The sequence below is a fragment of the Xenopus laevis genome, chromosome 2L, assembly GCF_017654675.1.
Source record: "Xenopus laevis strain J_2021 chromosome 2L, Xenopus_laevis_v10.1, whole genome shotgun sequence".
In the NCBI taxonomy this organism is placed as follows: domain Eukaryota; kingdom Metazoa; phylum Chordata; class Amphibia; order Anura; family Pipidae; genus Xenopus; species Xenopus laevis.
Genome location: NC_054373.1, coordinates 170503589 through 170525609, shown reverse-complemented (window position 1 = coordinate 170525609; position 22021 = coordinate 170503589). Strand labels below are relative to the sequence as shown.

General features: G+C 38.2%; 1 protein-coding gene across 2 annotated transcripts in view; it reads left to right on the top strand.

The window, feature by feature from the left end:
• The window catches only part of cwf19l2.L (CWF19 like cell cycle control factor 2 L homeolog), an 81417-nt gene extending 65169 nt beyond the window's left edge, over positions 1-16248 (top strand). For both annotated transcript variants that reach the window (XM_041581113.1, NM_001096193.1), the window contains 5 exon segments: positions 5492-5608; positions 6472-6627; positions 10187-10267; positions 13930-14031; positions 15530-16248. In XM_041581113.1, the coding sequence (XP_041437047.1) occupies positions 5492-5608; positions 6472-6627; positions 10187-10267; positions 13930-14031; positions 15530-15664 (591 nt within the window). In that variant the 3' untranslated portion in view covers positions 15665-16248.
• The last annotated feature ends 5773 nt before the right edge of the window (positions 16249-22021 follow it).

Sequence of the window (22021 nt, the reverse complement as noted above, 5' to 3'; positions counted from 1 at the left end):
TGCTCTGCGTAGGGGAGTCCAAAGGTCAGCCCGCTGAATGGAAGGTACTGAAGCTTTTTCACCGTATGAGTGACTTCCCATATTATTATAGTGACAAATAACCGTTATCATGTTACCCATTTGAGGAAACTTGTCATTGTGAGTTGGGAAATGATTTCAGAAGATGTTGTCTCCAGACTGATGCTTTTGGTTGGCACGTGACTTCTGGATCTCCTCACGTGCATGTAAGATTTTATACAAGCTGACACAAATTCTAGAATGAAAATGCACCACTAGCTGCATTATTAAAGGGCACTCAACCTTAAAATTGACTTTTAGTGTTATGTAGTCAGTGATATGCTAAGAAACTGCAATTGAACCCATTGAAACACCTTAAACACACACATTGAAGTGTGAGCATTTTGTACTTTAACCTTCAACATTATGAAAGTTGACAGTAAACTGCCCTTTAAATCTGTTCAAATGGAAGACTAAAGGCAGCTATACACGGGCTGCCAACTCAACTCTTCCAGATGGTGTTGGCAGTTTATTGGCCGGCCCAATGGATATCTGAACAAAAACAAGACAGATATATCTATTTAGGAGGGCAGAACAGGCAGCGCCGGATTTGCTGGGCGGGTGGCCCTGGCCCGTGTGGACCTAGCGCCTGCCCACACCACATCACGCAGGCGTAAGAGCGCTAGCGTGCTAGCGCCAGAGCACTGGGGAGCAGCACGTCCCCTGTGCTTCCCATAGAGCGGCTGGGCGGCATGCAGCCCCCAAAAATGTGCCGCCCTAGGCCCGGGCCTATGTGGCCTCGCCACAAATCCACAAAGCCTGAGAACAGGACCACATAGGCAAATTATGTTATGGTTGTTGTCCAGGGACCAAATTATTGGATCGCCCCAGTTTGGCCTAGTTCATTGGTGCTTGTGTTGCAAACTTGCCAAGGGAATTGGTCTAACAGTGTATGGCCAGCTTAAAGTCACATAGGGGCTACAAATAGTAAATCGCATAGGGGCTACTAATAGTAAATCACAGCCCATAATTGGCATCCCCTAGGAACATTTTGCATACTTGTGATGCTCTCAGCAAGTTAGTGTGAGAATCGGAGAGAATTGCCATTTTGTATGATAGATGCATCTGAAAGCCCAGCTTAAAGGAGAAGGAAAGGTTTAAACTAAGTAAGCCTTATGAGAAAGGTCTACCTACATATACCAGTAAACCCTCAAAGTAATGCTGCTCTGAGTCCCACAGTCACAGTATTTCTTTCCTTCTATTGTGTACACATGGGCTTCTGTATCAGACTTCCTGTTTTCATCTTAAACTTCCTTGCCCCGGGGCATGAGCATGCTCAGTTTGCTCCTCTCCCCCTCCCTTCTCTACTTTAATCTGAGCCCAGAGATATAAGTGAGAGAGACTCAGGCAGGAAGTGATGTCAGGCCAAGCTAATACTGCAGCTGCTATCCTAAACAAACAGAGAGCTTCTAGAGCTTTTTTATTCGGGTAAGGTAAAACATTCTACAGAATAAATATAGCATTCTAACTTGCACTATTGCATCTATTCTATTGGCAATAAAATGCTTCTGTAGCATTCCTTCTCCTTTAATACATGTCCTTTAATATGCTGTTTTAGATATTTTTGAGACTATATGTTTGTGCTCTAAAAGTACATGTTAATAATAATAATACTATGGCTGATATTGCTAGGTTTTCTTATACCTGTACTCGTTTCACAAACTAAGTTGGGCCCTACAGTGGGGCTTTGGACAAAGCTTGAACTGAATAAGTTTGAGAACCAACCAGTATTTAAAAACAAAAAATGAAAGTGTTAATTCTGTTCTGTTTAAATAATACTGCTGAACACGGTGTAGAATTGAATATCATATAAAACCATGTTACATTCTATTTACCTGAGAATTCAAAAAAAGAAAATAAGTCAAGCGAGGGAAAAATCACACAAGTGTTTACCGGCTCTCATGGCATCTCTTGTTGCATCAGCTTTTATTTTTGCAGTTGTTCTAAAACTAATACTTCTTCTAATGAGGCAGGACATGGGTATAGCTTCCTTATGGAGGATTAATGGAAAATGAGTAGGTAAAAAATGCTGTAGCAGAATTGATATACTTCTGTTAAATGAAATGTGTATTAACAGGGCTTCGGATAGCTAGTGGTTTCTCTTCACGAGATTACATCAAGATTAGTTTGTAGCTTGAAGCCACAGACAGAATCAGGTTAGCATGAAATTGCTGTTCTGATTACATTTAGTCTTTGTAACATTACCAGTATGGGGCAGGGGGTCCTGGATGGCTTCTTGGAGATGAAAATCGGTGCTGCCTCGAAAAACATTAATGGATGTTACAAAAGATGTTCAACAAAACCATACCCCAAACAGCATTTTACTAACTGAAGGCAACCAATAGCTGTCTGTTTGTTGTAGTTATTCTATTATATAATTTTGATTCAAAAAATGCCCAAGGAAAGAGAGGCACATCTTCAGAGTGGGCTCCAGACCTTTGGAATAAAATTCCAAAGCACTTGCTACCTCCAGGCATGAAACGCCTAAGGCTATTTTACTTTATATGCTCTATAACCGTTAAGTTCAAGACAGACACCTTGGAGGAAGACTGAGCTGTTAAACCTGGTGGATGTGAAGTGTAGCAGCTGTCGTTGGACTGTTCCTTATTAGAAGCCCCGATATTACAAAAGCATCATGCATTTATTTAGATGACATCATCATGTCCTGAAATTATTTTATTCTCACATCATATTGAATCTCTAAGCATGTCATGAAAGGTGCAGCCACTTATAATTCCTATTTGCTATTCTAGATCCACATCTTGAAGGCCATTAGGCTTAGATTGTGGATGAGAACTTATTTGCTGTCCTAGATCTGGAATTGGTGGCTAAACAACTAGTAAAACAATATTCTCTTATATCTGTAACCTTGTTATGAGATAAAGGCAATAGTGATGCGAAAGTCTACAAAAAGTCGACCTGCACCCAACCTAACCCAGCCCTGTAGCATCCGTACCTGACCCTAACCTGGTGCCTATCCCTATTTATAGACACCCGCCTGAACCCACCCCATTTAGTCATAGAAAGGGCAGGGACACAGAAAGTGTATTAAATGCAGACCATGGAGGCGGAAGTGGGGCACTGTAAGATCACAGGCAGGGTGGACGTAGGGTAAAGTTCAGCCTGAACCCATCAGAGCACTGTGTGAAAGTTAGTCCATACTCGCCCAACCTGAGGACTTCGGGCCGGCCTGCACATCACTAAAAGAGAACCCTGACCCTGAAAGTTAGAACTCCGAAAGGGCATTTGAACTGAAAACGTTTGAAAATAACTGTCCTACTGGTTTACATTCTACTTCAGAACCATTGAGGAACTGCCTATTTGACGTCATTGTGATTGTAGTTCAGAAAAGTACCATAACCCTAGCATTACGTCTGGGTGGCAGAGGCAAGGGATACTTGTAGCCTGTGTTTATGCCGCCTTTGAAATAAGCCGCCAGCTTTAACTCTGGCACAGCAAACGTTGGCTCTGTACATGTTCCTACATTTAGGCTTTGCTTCGCTGATTCCCTCTATTCATTTTCAGCTCAGCAGTATCCAAGCAAGCTCCTATCTCTTCAATAATGAACAATCAGACACAAGACTATATTTAGCTTTCTTCCTTCCAAACCCCTATGAATGTTCTGCTTCCACCCTACTCCTAGCTTGAAACAAACTGCTCTGAAAGCTTGCGGCAGAGGGTTTCTCATGGCAACTATATGTGACCGAATGGGCCTTTTCCATTATTCACTTTATATAAAAGTATATTTTAAAACTTTCAATTTCTTTATGCTGCACACCAACAGTGGTTTCTGCATTTGACATTTGTTCCATGTTTTAATGCGTATAAAAATGCAGTGATTGGTTTGGGAGCTATAATAAGAGGGAATGATCTTGCATCCTTTGTAAATGCCTTTGTCTATTGATTGAACTCTCATTCCCTGATACTAATGTATTCAATAACGGAGATACTATTTAGGGTCATTTGAGAGCCACCTCTCCCAATAAACCTTAAATGTTATTTGCAACATTCCTATTCAGCCGTTGCCATTACTCCAGTACTGGCCCCAACCTTAAAGAAAATAGAAGTATCTTAGTTGGTCAAACAAAGACTGTGCTTTGAATTTATGTTTTAAATTGGGGAATGCCTTAGCAAAACAAAAGAGTGATATCACAATTACCTGGGAGTATAAATGTAAATCTGTAGGAAAGATACTTCTTTTGTGATCTTATACTTTCTTCTTTTTAGAATATAAACTCAAATTAAATCGGGTGTATTTTCCTTTAAGAGCCATTTTCTGCTCTAGACGGGACCTTTTGCTTGTTTAACCTTGATCTTCTTTTATAGGTTGCCAAGCAACAATGCAGGTAAGTGAAAAGAGCTGTGACTGATCACAAATGCACAGAAACACAGCGGCAGTACAGAAAAGCTTCTGTCTATAAGGGCCTTTAATACTGAATCTCCAGTATCCATAAATAAAATGGATTATCCTAATTGTTACAGGAGTCTTTTCACAGGTTTCCATACACTTGGATGTGCATGTACATGTTTACTACTGCTGTATACACAGCAATGCCTTTGAAATGCTCACTTTATCTACTATACCTTTCTGTTCAGGTGAATTAGTTAGAGGGTTATGGTCAGTTTGACTTCCTCACCTCCAAGTAGACAATAAAGCCTTCTTTGATTTTCTTCACTTCCATAGACCATAGAGAAGGACATTCCTCCTTTGCAAGTTGTTTTCTGTTCCACATCCAAAAATGAGCTTCCATATTGTCTTGCTCGTTCCCTCTCTGTGCTAAGACACTCACCAGAGGGCCAAAGAACTTTTTGATTACGACCACTAAAATGTGGTGTTTTTTAAAGGGATTGTTCACCTTAAAACTAACTTTTAGTATGATGTAGAGAGTGATATTCTGAGACAATTTGCAGTTGGTTTTCATTTTTTATTATTTAGTTATTTATACAGCAGCTCAGCAGAGTTATTTAGCTTTTTATTCAGCAGCTCTCCATTTGCAATTTCAGTAGGGTCCAAATTCCCCTAGCAAGCATGCATTGATTTGAATAAGAGACTGGAATATGAAGAAATAGGAGAGGCCTGAAACAAAGATTAGTAATATAAAGTAGCAATAACAATACATTTGTAGTCTTACAGAGCATTTTGGTTTTAGATGGGGTCCCCCATTTGAAATCTGGAAAGAGTCCGAAGAAAAAAATCAAATACTGTACAAAATAAAAAATGTAAGGAAGCTGATCCTGCTCAGGCAAATAAAATGGCATACAAATGTATAAATACAAATGCATTTAAAAGAAAAGGTGCAAATAGTTTGCAATCTAAAGACACCAATATGGAAGATAAATTCTACTGATGAGTGCAGTTTCCTTAATTTATATATAATATACATTTTCTAAATTTATTTTTAATCGTTGGAACATCTGACATCTTTTTGTCCAGGTTTACTTGCGTCTTCCCAACCATCTGTCGCTCACAGAGGGGCATTGCCTGATCGTTCCATTGCAGCACCACACAGCGAGCACTCTGCTGGATGAAGACATCTATAATGAAATCCAGGTACTTTTAATAGAGATTTTCTATATATTACCTGTCATTTTAGAGACCTGATCCCAAGGATAACAAAGCTCATTGGCAGCAGTGGTGGTAGAGTGCTGTGAAATGTTGGGGGGATAAAATGGAAGGCTGCATCATAATTTAATTGCGTAGATCAATAAATAGAGCAAACTATAGATGCCAGCAGCTTACGGAGAGGCTGCGGATGGGGAAGAAAGGTGTTATTTAAGCAGTAAGTTGCTCTCTGGGTCATACAGACATAATCCTATCTTAAGTAGGAATGTATTAATATCTATTGCTTCTTTATCACTTGATATTTGTTCAGAAAAAAACTTGTTCTACAGATCTTACAGCTGAGGGACCTGCCGTTTCATGATGATGCTCCATTTAAAAGATGGCACTTAAAAAAATAGCTTGTGACTTACAGAAAGGCTCCGATAGACACCATTTTATCCAAATAGAATTTTTTTTAAATGGTTTCCTATTTCTTTCTAATGATAAAAGAGTACCTTGGTATTTAATCCAAACTAAGATATAATTAATCCTCATTGGAATCAAAACCAGCCTGTTGGGTTTATTTAATGTTTATATGATTTTCTAGTATGAAGATCTAAAGATCCGTTATCTGGAAAACCCCAGGTCCTGAGCATTCTGAATAACAGGTCCCATACCTGTTCCACCATATGCCAATGACAAACCGTGATCTTGGAAATGCAATGACTTTGACATGGTAGACCCTTGTTTAGGAAGATGAATGAAAAAGTGCAATTGGCTTTTACATAAATAAAGGCATTTATTGGGCTGTTTATGTTTTAAAAGTAAAATGTGTTAATGCTAAAAGAGCAAGTGGATGTTTGTCTTCATAGGTGTTCCGGAAAGCCTTGGTCAGGATGTTTGAATCTAAAGACCTGGACTGTGTCTTCTTGGAGTCCAACATATATGCAAGAAAACGTTTCCATTTGGTCTATGAATGCATCCCTCTGCCAAAGGAACTGGGTGATATGGCACCTATATATTTTAAGGTAAATGATCAACTTTGGTCAAATTATAAGGTGTCTAGAGCAACCAGACCCATATAAAGAACCAGGATTTATATAGACATGAACCACAGTACCACAAGAACTAGTTTGAATGGGGAACTGGGAATATTTCTCAAACGAATAAGGCGGTAGTTGTATAGAACAGCATAAGAAGGTCTAGATATAAGAAGAAGATATGGATATAAGGGATTGTCATTATTCCTTATAATATTGTTCTCTGGGACGGAGGGCATCACTTACTAGGAGCAGTTTAATGGCTAGTTCATTCTTTCCAGCTGCAACAGATGTTGCCAAACTAACGTTACACGGCATTCGTTTTTTTCTTTGTTGCAGATAAAAGCGGAAAAAGCAACCTCGTCACTGTTTTTGGTTTCTAAACAACTACTAGACAGCAAACTATAGAACAAGTCAGACCAGTTACAAATAAATAGAATAATAAAATTTTAAAGGGGTGGTTTATGTTAACTTTTAGTATGTTATAGAATGGCTAATTCTAAGCAACTTTTCCATTGACCTTCATTTTTTATAGTTTTTGAATTTATTTTCTTTCTAACTCTGACTATCATCTTTCTATTCAGGCCTCCCCTATTCATATTCCAGTCTCTCACTCAAATCAATGCATGGTTGCTAGAGTACTTTGGATCCTAGCAACCAGATTGCTGAAGCTGCAAACTGGACAGCTGCTCAATAAAAAGCTAAATAACTAAAAAAAAACACAATATAAAACACAAATAAAAACACACATAATAAAAAATGGAAACCAATTGCAAATTGTCTTAGAAGCATGCTAAAAGTTAATTGAAAGGTGAGCAACCCCTTTATTAGTTTATATTAAAAATGTGATTCTGAAGGTGATGGATTTTCATTGGACAGGTTGCCCTTCTGCTTTTGGTCATTCGCTGGATGACCCCCCTCCTCCAAAAAGTGGCCAAAGTCACAAAACTTTACCCTGGTTTGGGGCATGTCTTTTTTTAAAAAAAGAATCTGCCTGGGGGGTTCCTTGCAGTGACATGAGCTGGGCACATGTGCAGTACAGGCTGGAATCCAAGAAATGATATGCCCAAGCCACAAGTGACACGTGGGAGTCAAACAAAGATGGCAACATGCTCTGCAGCCAAGTTAGTGATTATGGAACAGAAGAGTCTGCTGAACTCTAATTTATGCTATGTTATAATAACATTAAAGGGGTTGTTCACCTTTAAGGTGACTTTTAGTATGATGTAGAGAGTGATATTCTGAGACAATTTGCAATTGGTTTCATTTTTTATTATTTGTGGCTTTTGAGTTGCCTGTTTGTTCAGCAGCTCTCCAGTTATTCAATTTAATGCAAGGTTACTGGGGTAATTTGGACCCTAGCATCCAGACTGGTGAAATTGTGAAGAGACTGGAATATGAATAGGAGAGGCCTCAATAGAAAGACGAGTAATAAAAAGTAACAATAGATTTGTAGCCTTAAAGAGCATTTGTTTTTTAGATGGGACCAGTGAGCCCCATTTGAAAGCTGGAAAGAGTCAGAAGAAGGCAAACAATTTAAAATCTATAAAAATAAAACAATGAATGTCTGTTAAAAAGTTGCATAGAATTGGCCATTCTACAACATATTAAAAGTTAACCACCCCTTTAAAAGTCTGTAAAAGCTACAGGCCTCTAGATCAGGGGTGTCCAAACTTTTTGCAACGAGGGACAAATTTGATGAGGTGAAAATGTGCGGGGGCCGACGATTCAGCTTGACATTCAGCCTGACACTGATATCCCTTTCGAGGTAGCTAACTAGCGATTTAGGCCCTAAATGAGTAATAAAAAGTAGCAACCCTGGGTGTGTCAAACGAGGACATGGCCAAATAGTATTCAGTGCTGTGTACAAATCTTTGTAGCTTCTTACATTTGTCAAAGACCCCATATTGTGTTTTTTTTGTTACAATTGCTTTTTAACCCCATTGGAATAATAACAACAATGTGGGCCCTGCTTTTTTAATCCCTTCCAGACCCACTTTGCTCATCATGGAGACCTTTTTCACTTGACCTTCTGCTCCAATTTCACTTCCCCATCCTAGAAGCCTCTTACCCCCCCCCCTTCTCTTCATACTGGACCTCTCCCCTTCACCCACCTCCACCAATCTCTCCGCTGTCCCTTTCACTTCTTCTCACACTACCGACCTCCCTCCTGTCCAGGCAGCACTTGGAAGCAACAAAATGTTGATCATATTTAAATGCTGCCGTCTCAGGGCCATCGCTGCTCCCTGCTGCACTGTGCTGAGCGTGCGAGTGCATGCAAGCATGAGCACACTGTTTTTTACAGGCGTCGTGTCCTTCATCTGGCCAGTGGCGTCAGGAAAGAGGAGTCACCGGGTGCTGCGCAATCAAACCCTACGTGCAGACGCAGCGCACGCCGCAAGTCCCCCGGTAGGCCAGTCCGACCCTGTGTGGTTTGCTGCGGGCCAATTAAAAATGGATTGCGGGCCGCATTTGGCCCGCGGGCCATAGTTTGGACACCCCTGCTCTAGATTAACCGCATCGACCTTTCCAACACTTATTACTATACCCTATATATAACTTGACTAAACTCTCAAAATGAGCCAACTTATTCTAGACTCAATATAGGTATTTTACAAGAATTTGGCACTCCACAACAGATTAACTGCTAAATAGTGCTTTGATTGCCATACCACTTATTCTAGACTGCAATCAATGAATATCGATGACCAAAGATAAAAAAATGCCAACCACTGCCTTGTTAAGTCTTCTTCTTTTTTTGTCCTTTGATGAATGTTCGTTAGTCCGAAAATGAAACCGATGAAGCTACAGAGTTTGCAGTAAATTGATACCTGCCACTTTACATTAACCGCTTTTTAAAGATCATGTCTCAATTAAAGGACCGCTCGGTTTCCCCTTCCAACCAGCTAGAAATTTATTATAAGAGATTAATGGATAGATCTCGGAGTCCTAATTCAGCTGCAATGTAGCCGAGCTACGACGAATTGCCAATTTATAATAATGGACAGCCCTCAATATATCAAATGTTTTTTAACTGTTTATACAGGTATGTTATCTGTTATCCTCAAACACGTTATCCAGAAAGCTCCTTATTACAGAAATGTCATCTCCCATAATCCAAATTTTTTAAATGGTTTCCTTTTTCTCTGTAATAATAAAACCGTAGCTTGTACTTGATCCCAACTAAGATATAATTAGTCCTTACTGGAGGCAAAACAAGCCTATTGGGTTTATTTAATGTTTACATAATTTTCTAGTATGTAGGTATGAAGATCGAAATTACGGAAAGATCCGTTATCCAGAATACCCAATGTCCAGAGCTTTCTGGATAACGGGTCCCATACCCGTACTTTCCAGTTTCATTGAACATTTGACTAAAAAAGACATGTCACATACATAATGCTGAAGGTTTACCTGTTACATTCGTACAAAGTCCAGCCATGCTTTTCACCCATCTAATGAATTATGATTATTCCCTGCCTGTTTATTCTGTCTCTGTGTCAGTGATGACCAATGTACTGATGAGCATTTATTTTCCTTTATCCAGAAAGCCATAATGGAATCTGATGAGGAGTGGTCCATGAATAAGAAATTAATAGACCTTTCTACAAAGGACATTCGAAGAGCTGTAAGTTTAAAAAGTCTAAAAGAGCGCCAACATATTGCGCAGTGCTATAAAATAAAAGTGTTTATACAGAGAAATCACATGAATTACATACATGGAACATACAAAGTAAAGGTGGCCATACACTATAAGACCTTGCCAAACGAGCGGATCTTAACCCAATATGCCCACTAACGGCTGGGCGATATCGGATGAATCTGAACGTTCGTACCTGGGGCCAACCGATCATACTACAATACTACGAATGGGCTCCGACTGGTCACAGGACCACATCAACTAACTAGAAAAAATCAAACTTGACGATCGATATCGGGCCGATTTTTGGTTGATATAGACCGGGAGGACCCGTCAGGAGTGATATCGGGACCGATATCGCCAGCTTTAATCTGCCCGTGTATGGCCACCTTTACATACATAATGACCAGTACCGGAACAAAAGGTGAGATTGCAAAAGAGCTTACGATCTAAAGGGTAAGGGAAAAAGACACAAGGTGTGGGAGTGGGCAAGATCAGAAATAAGCAGGTGACAGATGTAACATATGGTATTGAATTTGGTAGCTAAACAGAGCAAGGGTAGTGTGTTTAAGGGTAGGACTACACAAACGATTTCGGCGCGATCCAGCGCGGTGCGACAAAACGCATGCAACAGAAATAAGGTATGTTATAGAATTGTCGCATGGTGTCGCAGCATTGATCTGACACGACTGTCGGATGCAAACGCAGCGTCTGCATCCGACAGTCATGTTGCTTCGGATCAACACTGCAACACCATGCGACAATGCATTCACTTATCTTATTTTTGTCACATGCATTTTGTCGCAGCGCGTTGGATCGCGCCAAAATCGTTTGTGTAGTCCTACCCATACATAGGTATTTACTGTTCTGACCGATCATGATTACTTCTCTTAACACGAGACTGACTTTTTTTTCTCTAATACTTCAAATTCTCTGAGCCCCTTGTGCCCAACTGAGTTTCCTATGGTCGATGGCCTGGTCCATTGTAGAGTGGAGCTTAATCTGCATTTTCTGCTGTGTAATCCCTCCCTCTGTTGATTTCTATGTGAGCATAGCTTAGAACTTGGATATATTTTTGCTTGAGCTCAGAATTGATCAGGAATTGGGGTCATAGGCATATACTGGCCGGAGCTATTTTTCTATCATGCCGTCTCTTTTATTGAAACAAATATTGCCTTTTAGGGGAATCCTGTTGCCAGTCAAAAATGGTCCAGAATGAATGGGATATTGCCCCAGTTCCTAGGGCACAAATCACCACTTATAGCAAAAAATGTTCCGTACTTCAAAATTGATAAAATTCCATATTTATTTAAAAATCAATATTTATAATATTTTCATACTAACCCATCACCTGTGATCACCTATGACTAAGTACCGGAGGGTATGAAATGTGTAAGGTGGATGGTCATGGGGTGAGTATGAAAATATTTTTAATATGGATATTTGAATAAAAATAGAATTTTTGAATTACAAAGCATTTCTCTCTTTTATTGACCTTATATATATCCACACACATATATATATTATGTCTATCTAATGTAATCTATCATCTATCTACAGTCTTATCTTTATTGAACCAGGCACTCTCCATACCACGTACAGCCCCCTTGGGTTTCCCATAACCTGTAATATTAATCAAAATCAGCATAGGTATTGTACTGTAAGGCTCAATTCTGCAGGTAAATGTAAGGGTATAGTGACCCCTTTAAATGGGTGGTTCACCTTTAAGATAACTTTTAGTATGTTACAGAATGGCCAATTCTAAACAACTTTTCAATTGCCCTTTATATTTTTATAGTTTTTTAATTATTTGTCTTCTTTTCTGACTTTTTCCAGCTTTCAAATGGGGGTCACTGACCCCATCTATAAACAAATGCTCTGTAAAACTACACATTTATTGTCATTGCTACTTTTTTTTAACTTTTTTTTCTATTCAGGCCTCTCCTATTCATATTCCAGTCTCTTATTCAAATCAGTGCATGGTTATTTGGATCCTAGCAACCAGATTGCTGAAATTACAAACTGGAGAGCTGCTGAATAAAAAGCTAAATAACTCAAAAACCACAAATACAAAATGAAAATCAATTGCAAATTGTCTCATAATATCACTCTCTACATCATACTAAATTTTAACTTAAAGATGATGCTTTATGTAAAGTAAAACGCTTCACTTTTTTTAGTTTCTTAGACTTCTTAAAATCTCAGTCTCGGGTATGAGCCATATGGACATGGAACGCTTTCTTATAATATCCTTATATTTTAAATGCAGGGTTAAGCAATCACAACTTACTTTGATAAAAAGTTCTGCTGGGGTTGAGCACTGTAATGGTTACTCTGAGCTCAGGAGAGGAGGTTAGGAGAAAAAAATAGGAACAGACAACTAAAGCAGAGTTTCTATGGGAACCAGCAACACTATCTCTTCATTGGCTGTTAGACTGGAGGGTGTGTTTAGTAATCTGAGTTTAGAAGAACTGAGCATGCTCATTAGCCAACAGCCAAGTACATTCCTGAGGGAGGGGCAGAGTGGGTTAGAGGAGCAGAAGGATTTCTGAGTGATTAAAACCCCCACGGTGATCCGCTGGCCCCCTCCCTGCCTTCCTCCTGCTAAGTGTTACCCCACAATTGTGTCCCCTGAAGGATTACTGAGCATACATGCATGGTGAATGCAGCCGAGCTCATGGGCATTACAACTGACAGAAATTGCCAAAGCGCGGGAAGAAGACCCGAAGATTAACGAAGTGCCGGATGATTGTGCCCGTGAGCTACTCTGCGATCACTCTTCGTTTGCAGTCAGTAATCCTACAAGGAACACAAGGAGGCCACACACAGGTCAAACTGATTGGCCCACGGATCTAATGGATGGAGAATACCGCGGAATAATAATAATAATAAAAGCAAAGTTGGCCTGTGTATGGTTTGCATTACCTATGCTAAATTAGGTACATTTTGTTTGCTTTACTTGTAGTATTCAGTGGGCTGGTAACATTGTGCCGTGTTAGCAAATTTTACAAGGATTCGTCTAGAAAAAATCAGGGTTTCTGTAGGTCTGATAATCAGGCTGAAACCATAAGCCTATTAACTCTTAGCAGCTCATTCTGGAAATACATTGTGTATTCCCTATGGATTCTTTACTTGTATACAAACTTGTACATCTAGTTTCAACTTCTGTTGGTTGTCGTCTATACTGACAAAATGACTATACTTACTTATACAGATATGGGACCTGTTATCCAGAATGCTCAGGACCTGGGGGTCTCTGGATAATGGATCTTTCCCTAATTTAGATATTTAAACCTTAATTCTACTAAAAAATCATGTAAACATTAAATAAACCCAATAGGCTGATTTTGCTTCCAATAAGGATTAATTATATCTTAGTTGGGATCAAGTACAATATACTGTTTTATTATTACAGAGAAAAAGGAAATCATTTTTGGATAACGCGTCTCCGGATAGATATATAGATATATATATATCTATATATCTATATCTATATACACGCTTCTCTTTAAACAAGGTTCGCAAAATGGGTGAATTTACCGTTCAATAAACGTTAAATTACAAAATACAAGTTTTGAAACACAAGTCCTGTAGTCCTTTTAATTTATTTATTTATTACCCAGGCAGTACTTATATTTCTGTTGTTTCAGGTGCCCAAAGGTTTGCCCTATTTCTCTGTGGATTTTGGAATGCAAGGAGGCTACGCCCACGTTATTGAAGATGAGCACAAGTTCCCATCTTACTTTGGAAAGGTATGTTAGTCTTATGAGATACATATATATAACGCGTGTCAATAAAGCAATTTTGATGTATTTTGCCCACGATTTTATTTTTTGTACAATAATTTCTGCGAAATAAGGAGAGAAAAAAGTCTCCCCAAACTAGGCTTTGATTGACATTCCCTCCTGTAAATTATCTTGTGCTGTAACTTTGTGGATAAAGTGTTAAAATAAATACTTTTAAAAAAATTAAATTTAGGATTTTTTTTAATACAGACACACAGTTAAGATAATAACGATATGATTTAGGTATGACTAACCTAATAGGATTGTTTTGCCACCAATATGGATTCATGCAACTTAGTTACCATCAAGATCGAGGTACTGTTTTATTATTACAGCGAAAAAGGAAATAATGTTTAAAAATTAGAATTATTTGCTTAAAATTAACTTTATGGGAGATGGTCTTCCCTTAATTTAGAGCTTTCTGAATATCGGATTTCTAGATAAGGCATCCAATACCTATTTTTAAAATATTTAAACAATCCAAATATGAAAGAGCAGCTTCTCCAGAATAACCAATAAACCAAATGTATTAAACGCAAGGCACAGGCATTAAACAATAGAGGCAAAGCAGATGCTGAACCATTACAGCTTATAGTATTATAGTATTATTCTGGGCAGCACTCCGCTTCCATTTCAGCCCTGTTGAAAAGTATACTCAAATAAAACCAGCAACACCGGAATTTCTTGTGAAAAAAACAAATGTATTAAAACGTGCATGTGCAGCCAAAGTGACGTTTCGGTTTTGTCCAAAAGATTGGTAGACACAGGGATTTGGTTTTAAAAGTTAAAAATCCAAATCTTTATTTTCTTACATTAAATGAAAAAAAAATATATATATATATATGTATATATTGGTATGGGACCTGTTATCCAGAATGCTTGTGACCTTGGGTTTTCTGGATAACGGATCTTTCCGTAATTTGGATCTACATACCCTCTACTAGAAAATCATGTAAACATTAAATAAACCCAATAGGCTGGTTTTGTTTCCAATAAGGATTAATTATATCTTAGTTGGGATCACTTGATCACAAGCTACTGTTTTCATTATTACAGAGAAAAAGGAAATCATTTTTAAAAATTTGGATTATTTGAATAAAATGGAGTCTACGGGAGAAGGACTTTCCATAATTCGGATCCTTCTGAATAATTATGTAAAGTATTACACACAACCCCAACCAGACAATCCAAAGTACAGGGTATGGCTGTAGAAATAGAAACAGAACAGTGGGATTCTTGGCAGGGTTGATTCAAAGCTTCACTGGGGCAGGGGCTGATGTGAATCTCTCTGTATAAAAATATTGTCCTTCATTTATATAGAAGTAATAATCATTTTGGGATTCTAGTTCACACGCAGCCTGGACTGAAGAATTTGAGACATATATTCTGTTCTAACCAGGGACATCTTCCCACAATGATTGCTCGTTTTTTGCCTTTTTATTTTCTAACTCTCTCTCGTCTACAGGAAATCATCGGGGGGATGTTGGATTTGGAGCCACGGATTTGGCGCAAAGCTGTCCGGGAGAATTTTGAAGACCAGAGAAAGAAAGTGTTAGAGTTTGCCCAGTGGTGGAAACCATTTGATGTCACAAAGGAGTGAAAGTTCTAGCAACAGTGGCCATAGCTAGGTAGAATTTCCTTTATTCACCTTTAGGTTAACTTTTAGTTATAAAGCTGTCAATTCTAAGCAGCTTTTCAGTTGGTCTTCATTATCTATCTTGTATAGTTTTTCTTGTTTTATTATTTGCTTCATTTTCTTCTGACTTTTTCAAGGTTTCAAATGGGAGTCACTGACCCCATCGCAAATCAATTGCTCTGTAAGGCTACAAATGTATTGTTATTGCTACTTTTATTACTCATCTTTCTATTCAATCCTCTGCTAATTATAGTCCAGTCTCTTATTCAAATCAATGCATGGTTGCTAGGGGGAATTTGGACCCTAGCAACCAAATTGCAAACTGGAGAGCTGCTGAATAAAAAGCTAAATAACTCAAAAACCACAAATAATAAAAAATGAAAACCAACTGCAAATTATCCCAGAATATCACTCTCTACATCATACTAAAAGTTAATTTAAAGGTGAACATCCCCTTTTAATGGAGTAGAGTATTCCTGGTCAGTGTTAAACCTTTGGAATAAGACGGATGTTTTAAATAAATAAATAAAGATTTTGTTTTGTTCTCATATTGTAAGCTGTGAATTGCGCTGACTATAGAACTAAAGGAATGTGATGGCTCATGGTTTAGAAACATCTGCTTGGAAAAATGTGAAAGTCCTTGTTATATAATGAAGAACTATATCTTCTCTGCAGTTGCAGCCAATAGGCTCATGCTGTGAGTCACTGACAGATATTACTGGCTCTAACTGGCGGATTCCAGCATGTGTCAGTAATATGCATTGCACTGCTGACAAACAGCATGGTTGAGTGTTAGGATATTAGGTTGAGTTGACACACATCTATACCATGTATATCTCAAAAACGATAGGTTCGCTATTTTTCAGAGTTTTTCACAGACACCTGCACTTCATTTATAATGATTAAACAACATTATATTGAGCATTTATACATACACCATGGGTCTGTGCAAAATTTTCATATTTGCAATTTTTTTTACCCACAATGCATTATTTTTTTAATGATGAAATAGTCCTAAAAATAGGATATAGTCCTAAAGCAACGTTTTGCAAAAAGGATGAATTATCCTAAACATAAGTCAAATGAACTTCAGAGAAGTATTGCTTATAATGGACTCTATGGGAGCTACTCTTCACGTAAAGCATAACTGTATATTATTTTATTTATCTGACTATGTAGATTTTTGTGTAACCCCCAGCATGATCGTGATTGGTTTTGGTGCCTGATCTGCTCTTCAAAAACAATACATAAGGTTTTCTGTGTACAATATATATGTGGTATAGGCTTTAACTGCTGTCATTTAGGGGGTTATTTATTAAAGGGATACTGTCATTTTCAAAACGCATCAGTTAATAGTGCTGCTCCAGCAAAATTCTGCATTGAAATCCATTTCTCAAAAGAGCAAACAGATTTTTTTATATTCAATTTTGAAATCTGACATGGGGCTAGACATTTTGTCAATTTTCCAGCTGCCCCAAGTCATGTGACTTGTGCTCTGATAAACTTCAATCACTCTTTACTGCTGTACTGCAAGTTGGAGTGATATCACCCACTCCCTTTCCCCCCAGCAGCCAAACAAAAGAACAATGGGAAGGTAACCAGATAACAGCTCCCTAACACAAGATAACAGCTACCTGGTAGATCTTAGAACAACACTCAATAGTAAAAACCCATGTCCCACTGAGACACATTCAGTTACATTGGAAAAACAGCAGCCTGCCAGAAAGCATTTCTCTCCTAAAGTGCAGGCACAAGTCACATGACCAGGGGCAGCTGGGAAATTGACAAAATGTCTAGCCCCATGTCAGATTTCAAAATTGAATATAAAAAAATCTGTTTGCTCTTTTGAGAAATGGATTTCCGTGCAGATTTCTGCTGGAGCAGCACTATTAACTGATGCGTTTTGAAAAAAACATGTTTTCCGATGACAGGATCCCTTTAAAGTTGGAGTTGATTGTTACACGAAAAGTCCAAGTTTTCAAGGGTATTTTTCAGTCACAGGGTTAAAAAAAACTAAAATTTTTTTAGGTTTCTTTTCAGGACAAGGAAAGTCCAAACTCAATACTGTGTCCATGGAAAGCCATACCTCAATCCTCTTCCATAGTCCTCCTAATTCGCACAATTATGAAGCAGTGTAGTAGATGTTCCTCAAAACTGCTGGATAGAGAAAAAAATACCCCTAATGCATCGCTCCCGGTACAAGACCGCGTGCATGCGTAATTAATCATATTCGTGGCAGGCACATGCGCTCGTGGCTCGACTTAACAATATGTGCCTACCCTCCACTCACTCGCATCAAGGGGAATGCAGAAAGCTTGGCGCATGCACATTTGGTATTGCGCGGCCATGTTTATTACATAGGTTTGACTAAAATGGCAGCCGCAACGGAGGGGGGATGGTGGACAATAGGAGACAGGAGGGAAATTTTAAAAAAAACTACAGGCAAGGGCAGTCTATAATACTCTGTGAGAGGTATTAAAAAGCCTTTCCTTGTCCTTAAAAAAAAAAAAAGATTTATTATACCCCGAAACTGGAAATAGCTTGAATCCGAAAATACACCATCTAAAACCTGTTGAGGTCATGTATTCCTTTGAATAGTTAACAGTTTTGTCAAAATGTATTTGCCTAACACAACTCAACCTTATTTACATTTTATATAATCGTTTTATTTGTGCCCATGTTAGGTTTTCCCACAATACACAGATTATCAAAAAGGCTGTACCCGTCACTTTTCCTGGAAATACACTGAGATGGCTTATTTCCACTCTGCATTTAAATGCACACCAGGTATACAAAGCTTGCAAATCTTCTATAAACACAATACAGAAATAATAGGATTAGGAAAGTGCAAATCCCCGGGCAGAAAGGAAAAAAGAAAAAAAACATTCCTTTAAATATATTATCAGATTTGACTCTGCCAAATGAATGTTTTTACACAAAAGTTAAATATGGAAAATACATATTTATTTTACTAGTTAATCTGTTGGCACAGCAGCCTGGACTATTTAACATGTTTTTCAATGGCTGAAAGGTATATAAAAGGAAAACTATACCCCCCAAATGAATACTTAAGCAACATATTTAACCGTTAATTTTAAATTAAGTGGCATATTAAAAAATCTTACCAAACTGCTATATATTTAAGTAAATATTGTCCTTTTACATCTCTTGACTTAAACCACCATTTGTGATGGTCTGTGTGCTGCCTCAGAGATCACCTGACCAGAAATACTACAACTCTAATTGTAACAGGAAGGAGTGTGGAAGCAAAAGACAGAACTCTGGCTGTTAATTGGCTCATGTGACCTAACATGTATGGTTTGTTTGTGTGCACCGTGAATCATAGGATCCCAGGGGGCAATTTTCTATTTATGATTACCCAATGGCACATACTACTAAAAAAGTATATTATTATGAAAATGGTTTATTTACATGAAGCAGGGTTTTACATATGAGCTGTTTTATGCAATATCTTTTTATAGAGACCTACATTGTTTGGTGGGTTAAGTCTACAAGCGAATAATTTCATGATCACAAAGCTGAGACCCCTTTATGAATCCCATGGCACTAGAGGAGAGGAGTCAACTGCATATTGCAAGGTAGTGTCATCTTGATATGACCCTGTCTGATGTAGGAACATTTGGAGGTACTTTTGCCGACCATAATACAGGCAAAGATGGTGGAGCACTCAACGTGGGCGTATCTGAATGTAAGCCTCAATGATGCCATTGAGCAGTTCTTGCTGGCTCAGGACTTGCACCGCAATACAAGCTCTTGAGTTGTGTGTTCTGTTTTTTCGTATTGCAGATGGCCTCAACTTTCCCATGGGTCCAGAATGGGAAAAGCATGGTTTGTCATAGAAGTGCAGGCTGCAGTCACGACTGGTGGTCATGTAGCTACAAAAACACAAGCCCCAACCAGTAATTGTGCTCTGACTATTTTTTTATTTTAAATATGATAGAGAGTCAAAAAGACAAAACACACTTCCCAATACAACATACCTAGTTCCTTTGGTGGTAGGAATATACACCTTTGGTTGGGATTCCCATTGAGATGATTAAGAATAAGGTTATAGAGGTTTGGTATTTGGAAAAGTTATAATTCAATAAAAAGTTATTTTTTTCCAGACTGCCTAGTTTTCCAGACCTTATTAGTACACCAGTTTGGCAATACTGTCTACATACCTTGGCTAGTCAATCCGTGTTTATTTTATACTCATCCCAGAAGAAAGAAAGCATATCATTGGTGGCTGCATTCTGGATTGCATGAATTTTACAGCACACAGATGATGTTTGCAGATGTAAATGTGACTGATGTGTCAGAGGGAAAATGGCCGCCAGGTGAAAGCTGATATTTGTTTTAAGAACATGTGACAGCGCTGGCAAATGGAGGGGGTATATGCAGTACAAATGATGTACTTTGGGTGGAGAGATATGTCCAATTTATATCCATGGTAGGAAAATGTAGGCTTTACATGTCCTTTAAGGCCACACTTGTACATCTCTTAGTAAATAAGACTCTGTTGATTTGTCTTGTAAAATATGGGAAATCTCAGGTTTTGCTCTCAGATTAAAGATAAAACAAACCTAGGTTTAGGATCCCTTGAAGCCATGTTTCTTCTGTATCAAATACAATCAAGTCGCCTTCATTTTTTTTCGTCTTAAGGAATTAGCATGTTTGATTAGCGCAAACACGGAAAGAATTGTGTTCCTGTTTACTGAATGTTGCCAAGAAGTGCATTCCTAAACATTCAAGCACCAGCCAAAATAATTATTATTTTTGAGTGTCCCATGTGAAATATTGTGGGAAAAATATAGGATCAGTTAGGTCTGCTATAAATACCACAACAAGCTGTTTTACGAAGAATAATTGTACCCTTTATATCTCTGAATGTCTCAAGGAAGTTCTCTCTACATTTTAGGATTAAAGTTTATAATTGAATGGTCGTACAGAGGATTGGTATAATGTGTGTGGGCTGCAGATAAGTCATTTAGAGGGCCCCCAACACTTTAGGAACATGTCCTGTTTTACAAAGGTATACTTAAATCTTTCAGCAGTTTGGGACCTGAAGGGAGCACAGTTGTTTTGGGGAGCCTTTTTCTCCTGTGTTGCACCTGAAGTATAAAGGTGACCTTTTCATTTAAAATATTGTTGGATATGTATAGATTAGATACATAGTTGATTTGGGTTGAAAAAGACAAAAGCTCCTGAAGTTCATCCTGTCAAACAAACCCCAATCCATATATTTACACATACCTATACTGTGCAACATGTTGGCGCTCTAAAAATACATGTTATTATTAATAATAATATGCTTGTCCAAGAAGTCATCCAAACAAACAAAAATGGGCCTGTATTTATTGAGAAAAAGTTAAAATATAGGCATCTTCATTGGCCCTATACATTTCGTGCCCAGTAAGCACTTTGTCATGGGGAAACCCTGTTGGGCCAAATGAGATGCCTATATTTTAATTTGCTTTTTTAGATTGCTTTTACTTTTATATCTGAGGATTTCCTAGAGTGCCGGTTGGCCCATTTCTGTTTGTTTCATTAATAACGTTTTACTGCTTCCCCAGCTAAGGGTCTGGGGTTTGTGCTCGTGGACCACTTATTCAACTTGGTGAGTTATCTACATTCATTAACTGTGGCACCTTCTTCAGTCATCCAAGCAAAGCTGAAGGTTTAATTTATCTGTGAAGGAGTTCTACCTATATATAGTGCAAGCTTTTGGACAGATGGACCAGTGTCTCCCAGCTAGACCTTTAATAGGTCACCCTCTATTTTTGTATTAGGCCATGTAGACAATGCACTATTGACCCAATGCTCCCACTAAGGTATACTGGAAATTAATGGTGTCCTAACTTACGTTATCTATACAAATATTTTTTAAACAACACATTTTTTTCTGCCTGTACCTGCCCCATCATTCCCAAGCATAGTGTTCTTCTTCAGCTGGATGGAATAAATTAATTTCAATGGCCTTTTTTGTTCAATAAGAATACTTGTGAGAAGCCATCACTGATATTACTGTTCAGGCAAAAGTTGAAATGAAGTAATCAAAGTTGAAATGACTTTATATCTGCCAGAAAGTTTAATCGGTTTATACACAGCTGCGAAAAATAACAGCAATTTTTAAAAATGTTTTGCCAACAAAGATATCCCATCTGAGCCTGAAATGATACTGACTCATCTGTTCGACCGATCGCCATGGTACGAAAAATGTCTGAAAATCAGGCAAACCTTTGTTTTGTACAACTTTAACTTTGCGTCTATGGCCAGCTTTAATCTTGGGTTATTTTATATTCATTCATTCAGTAAGGT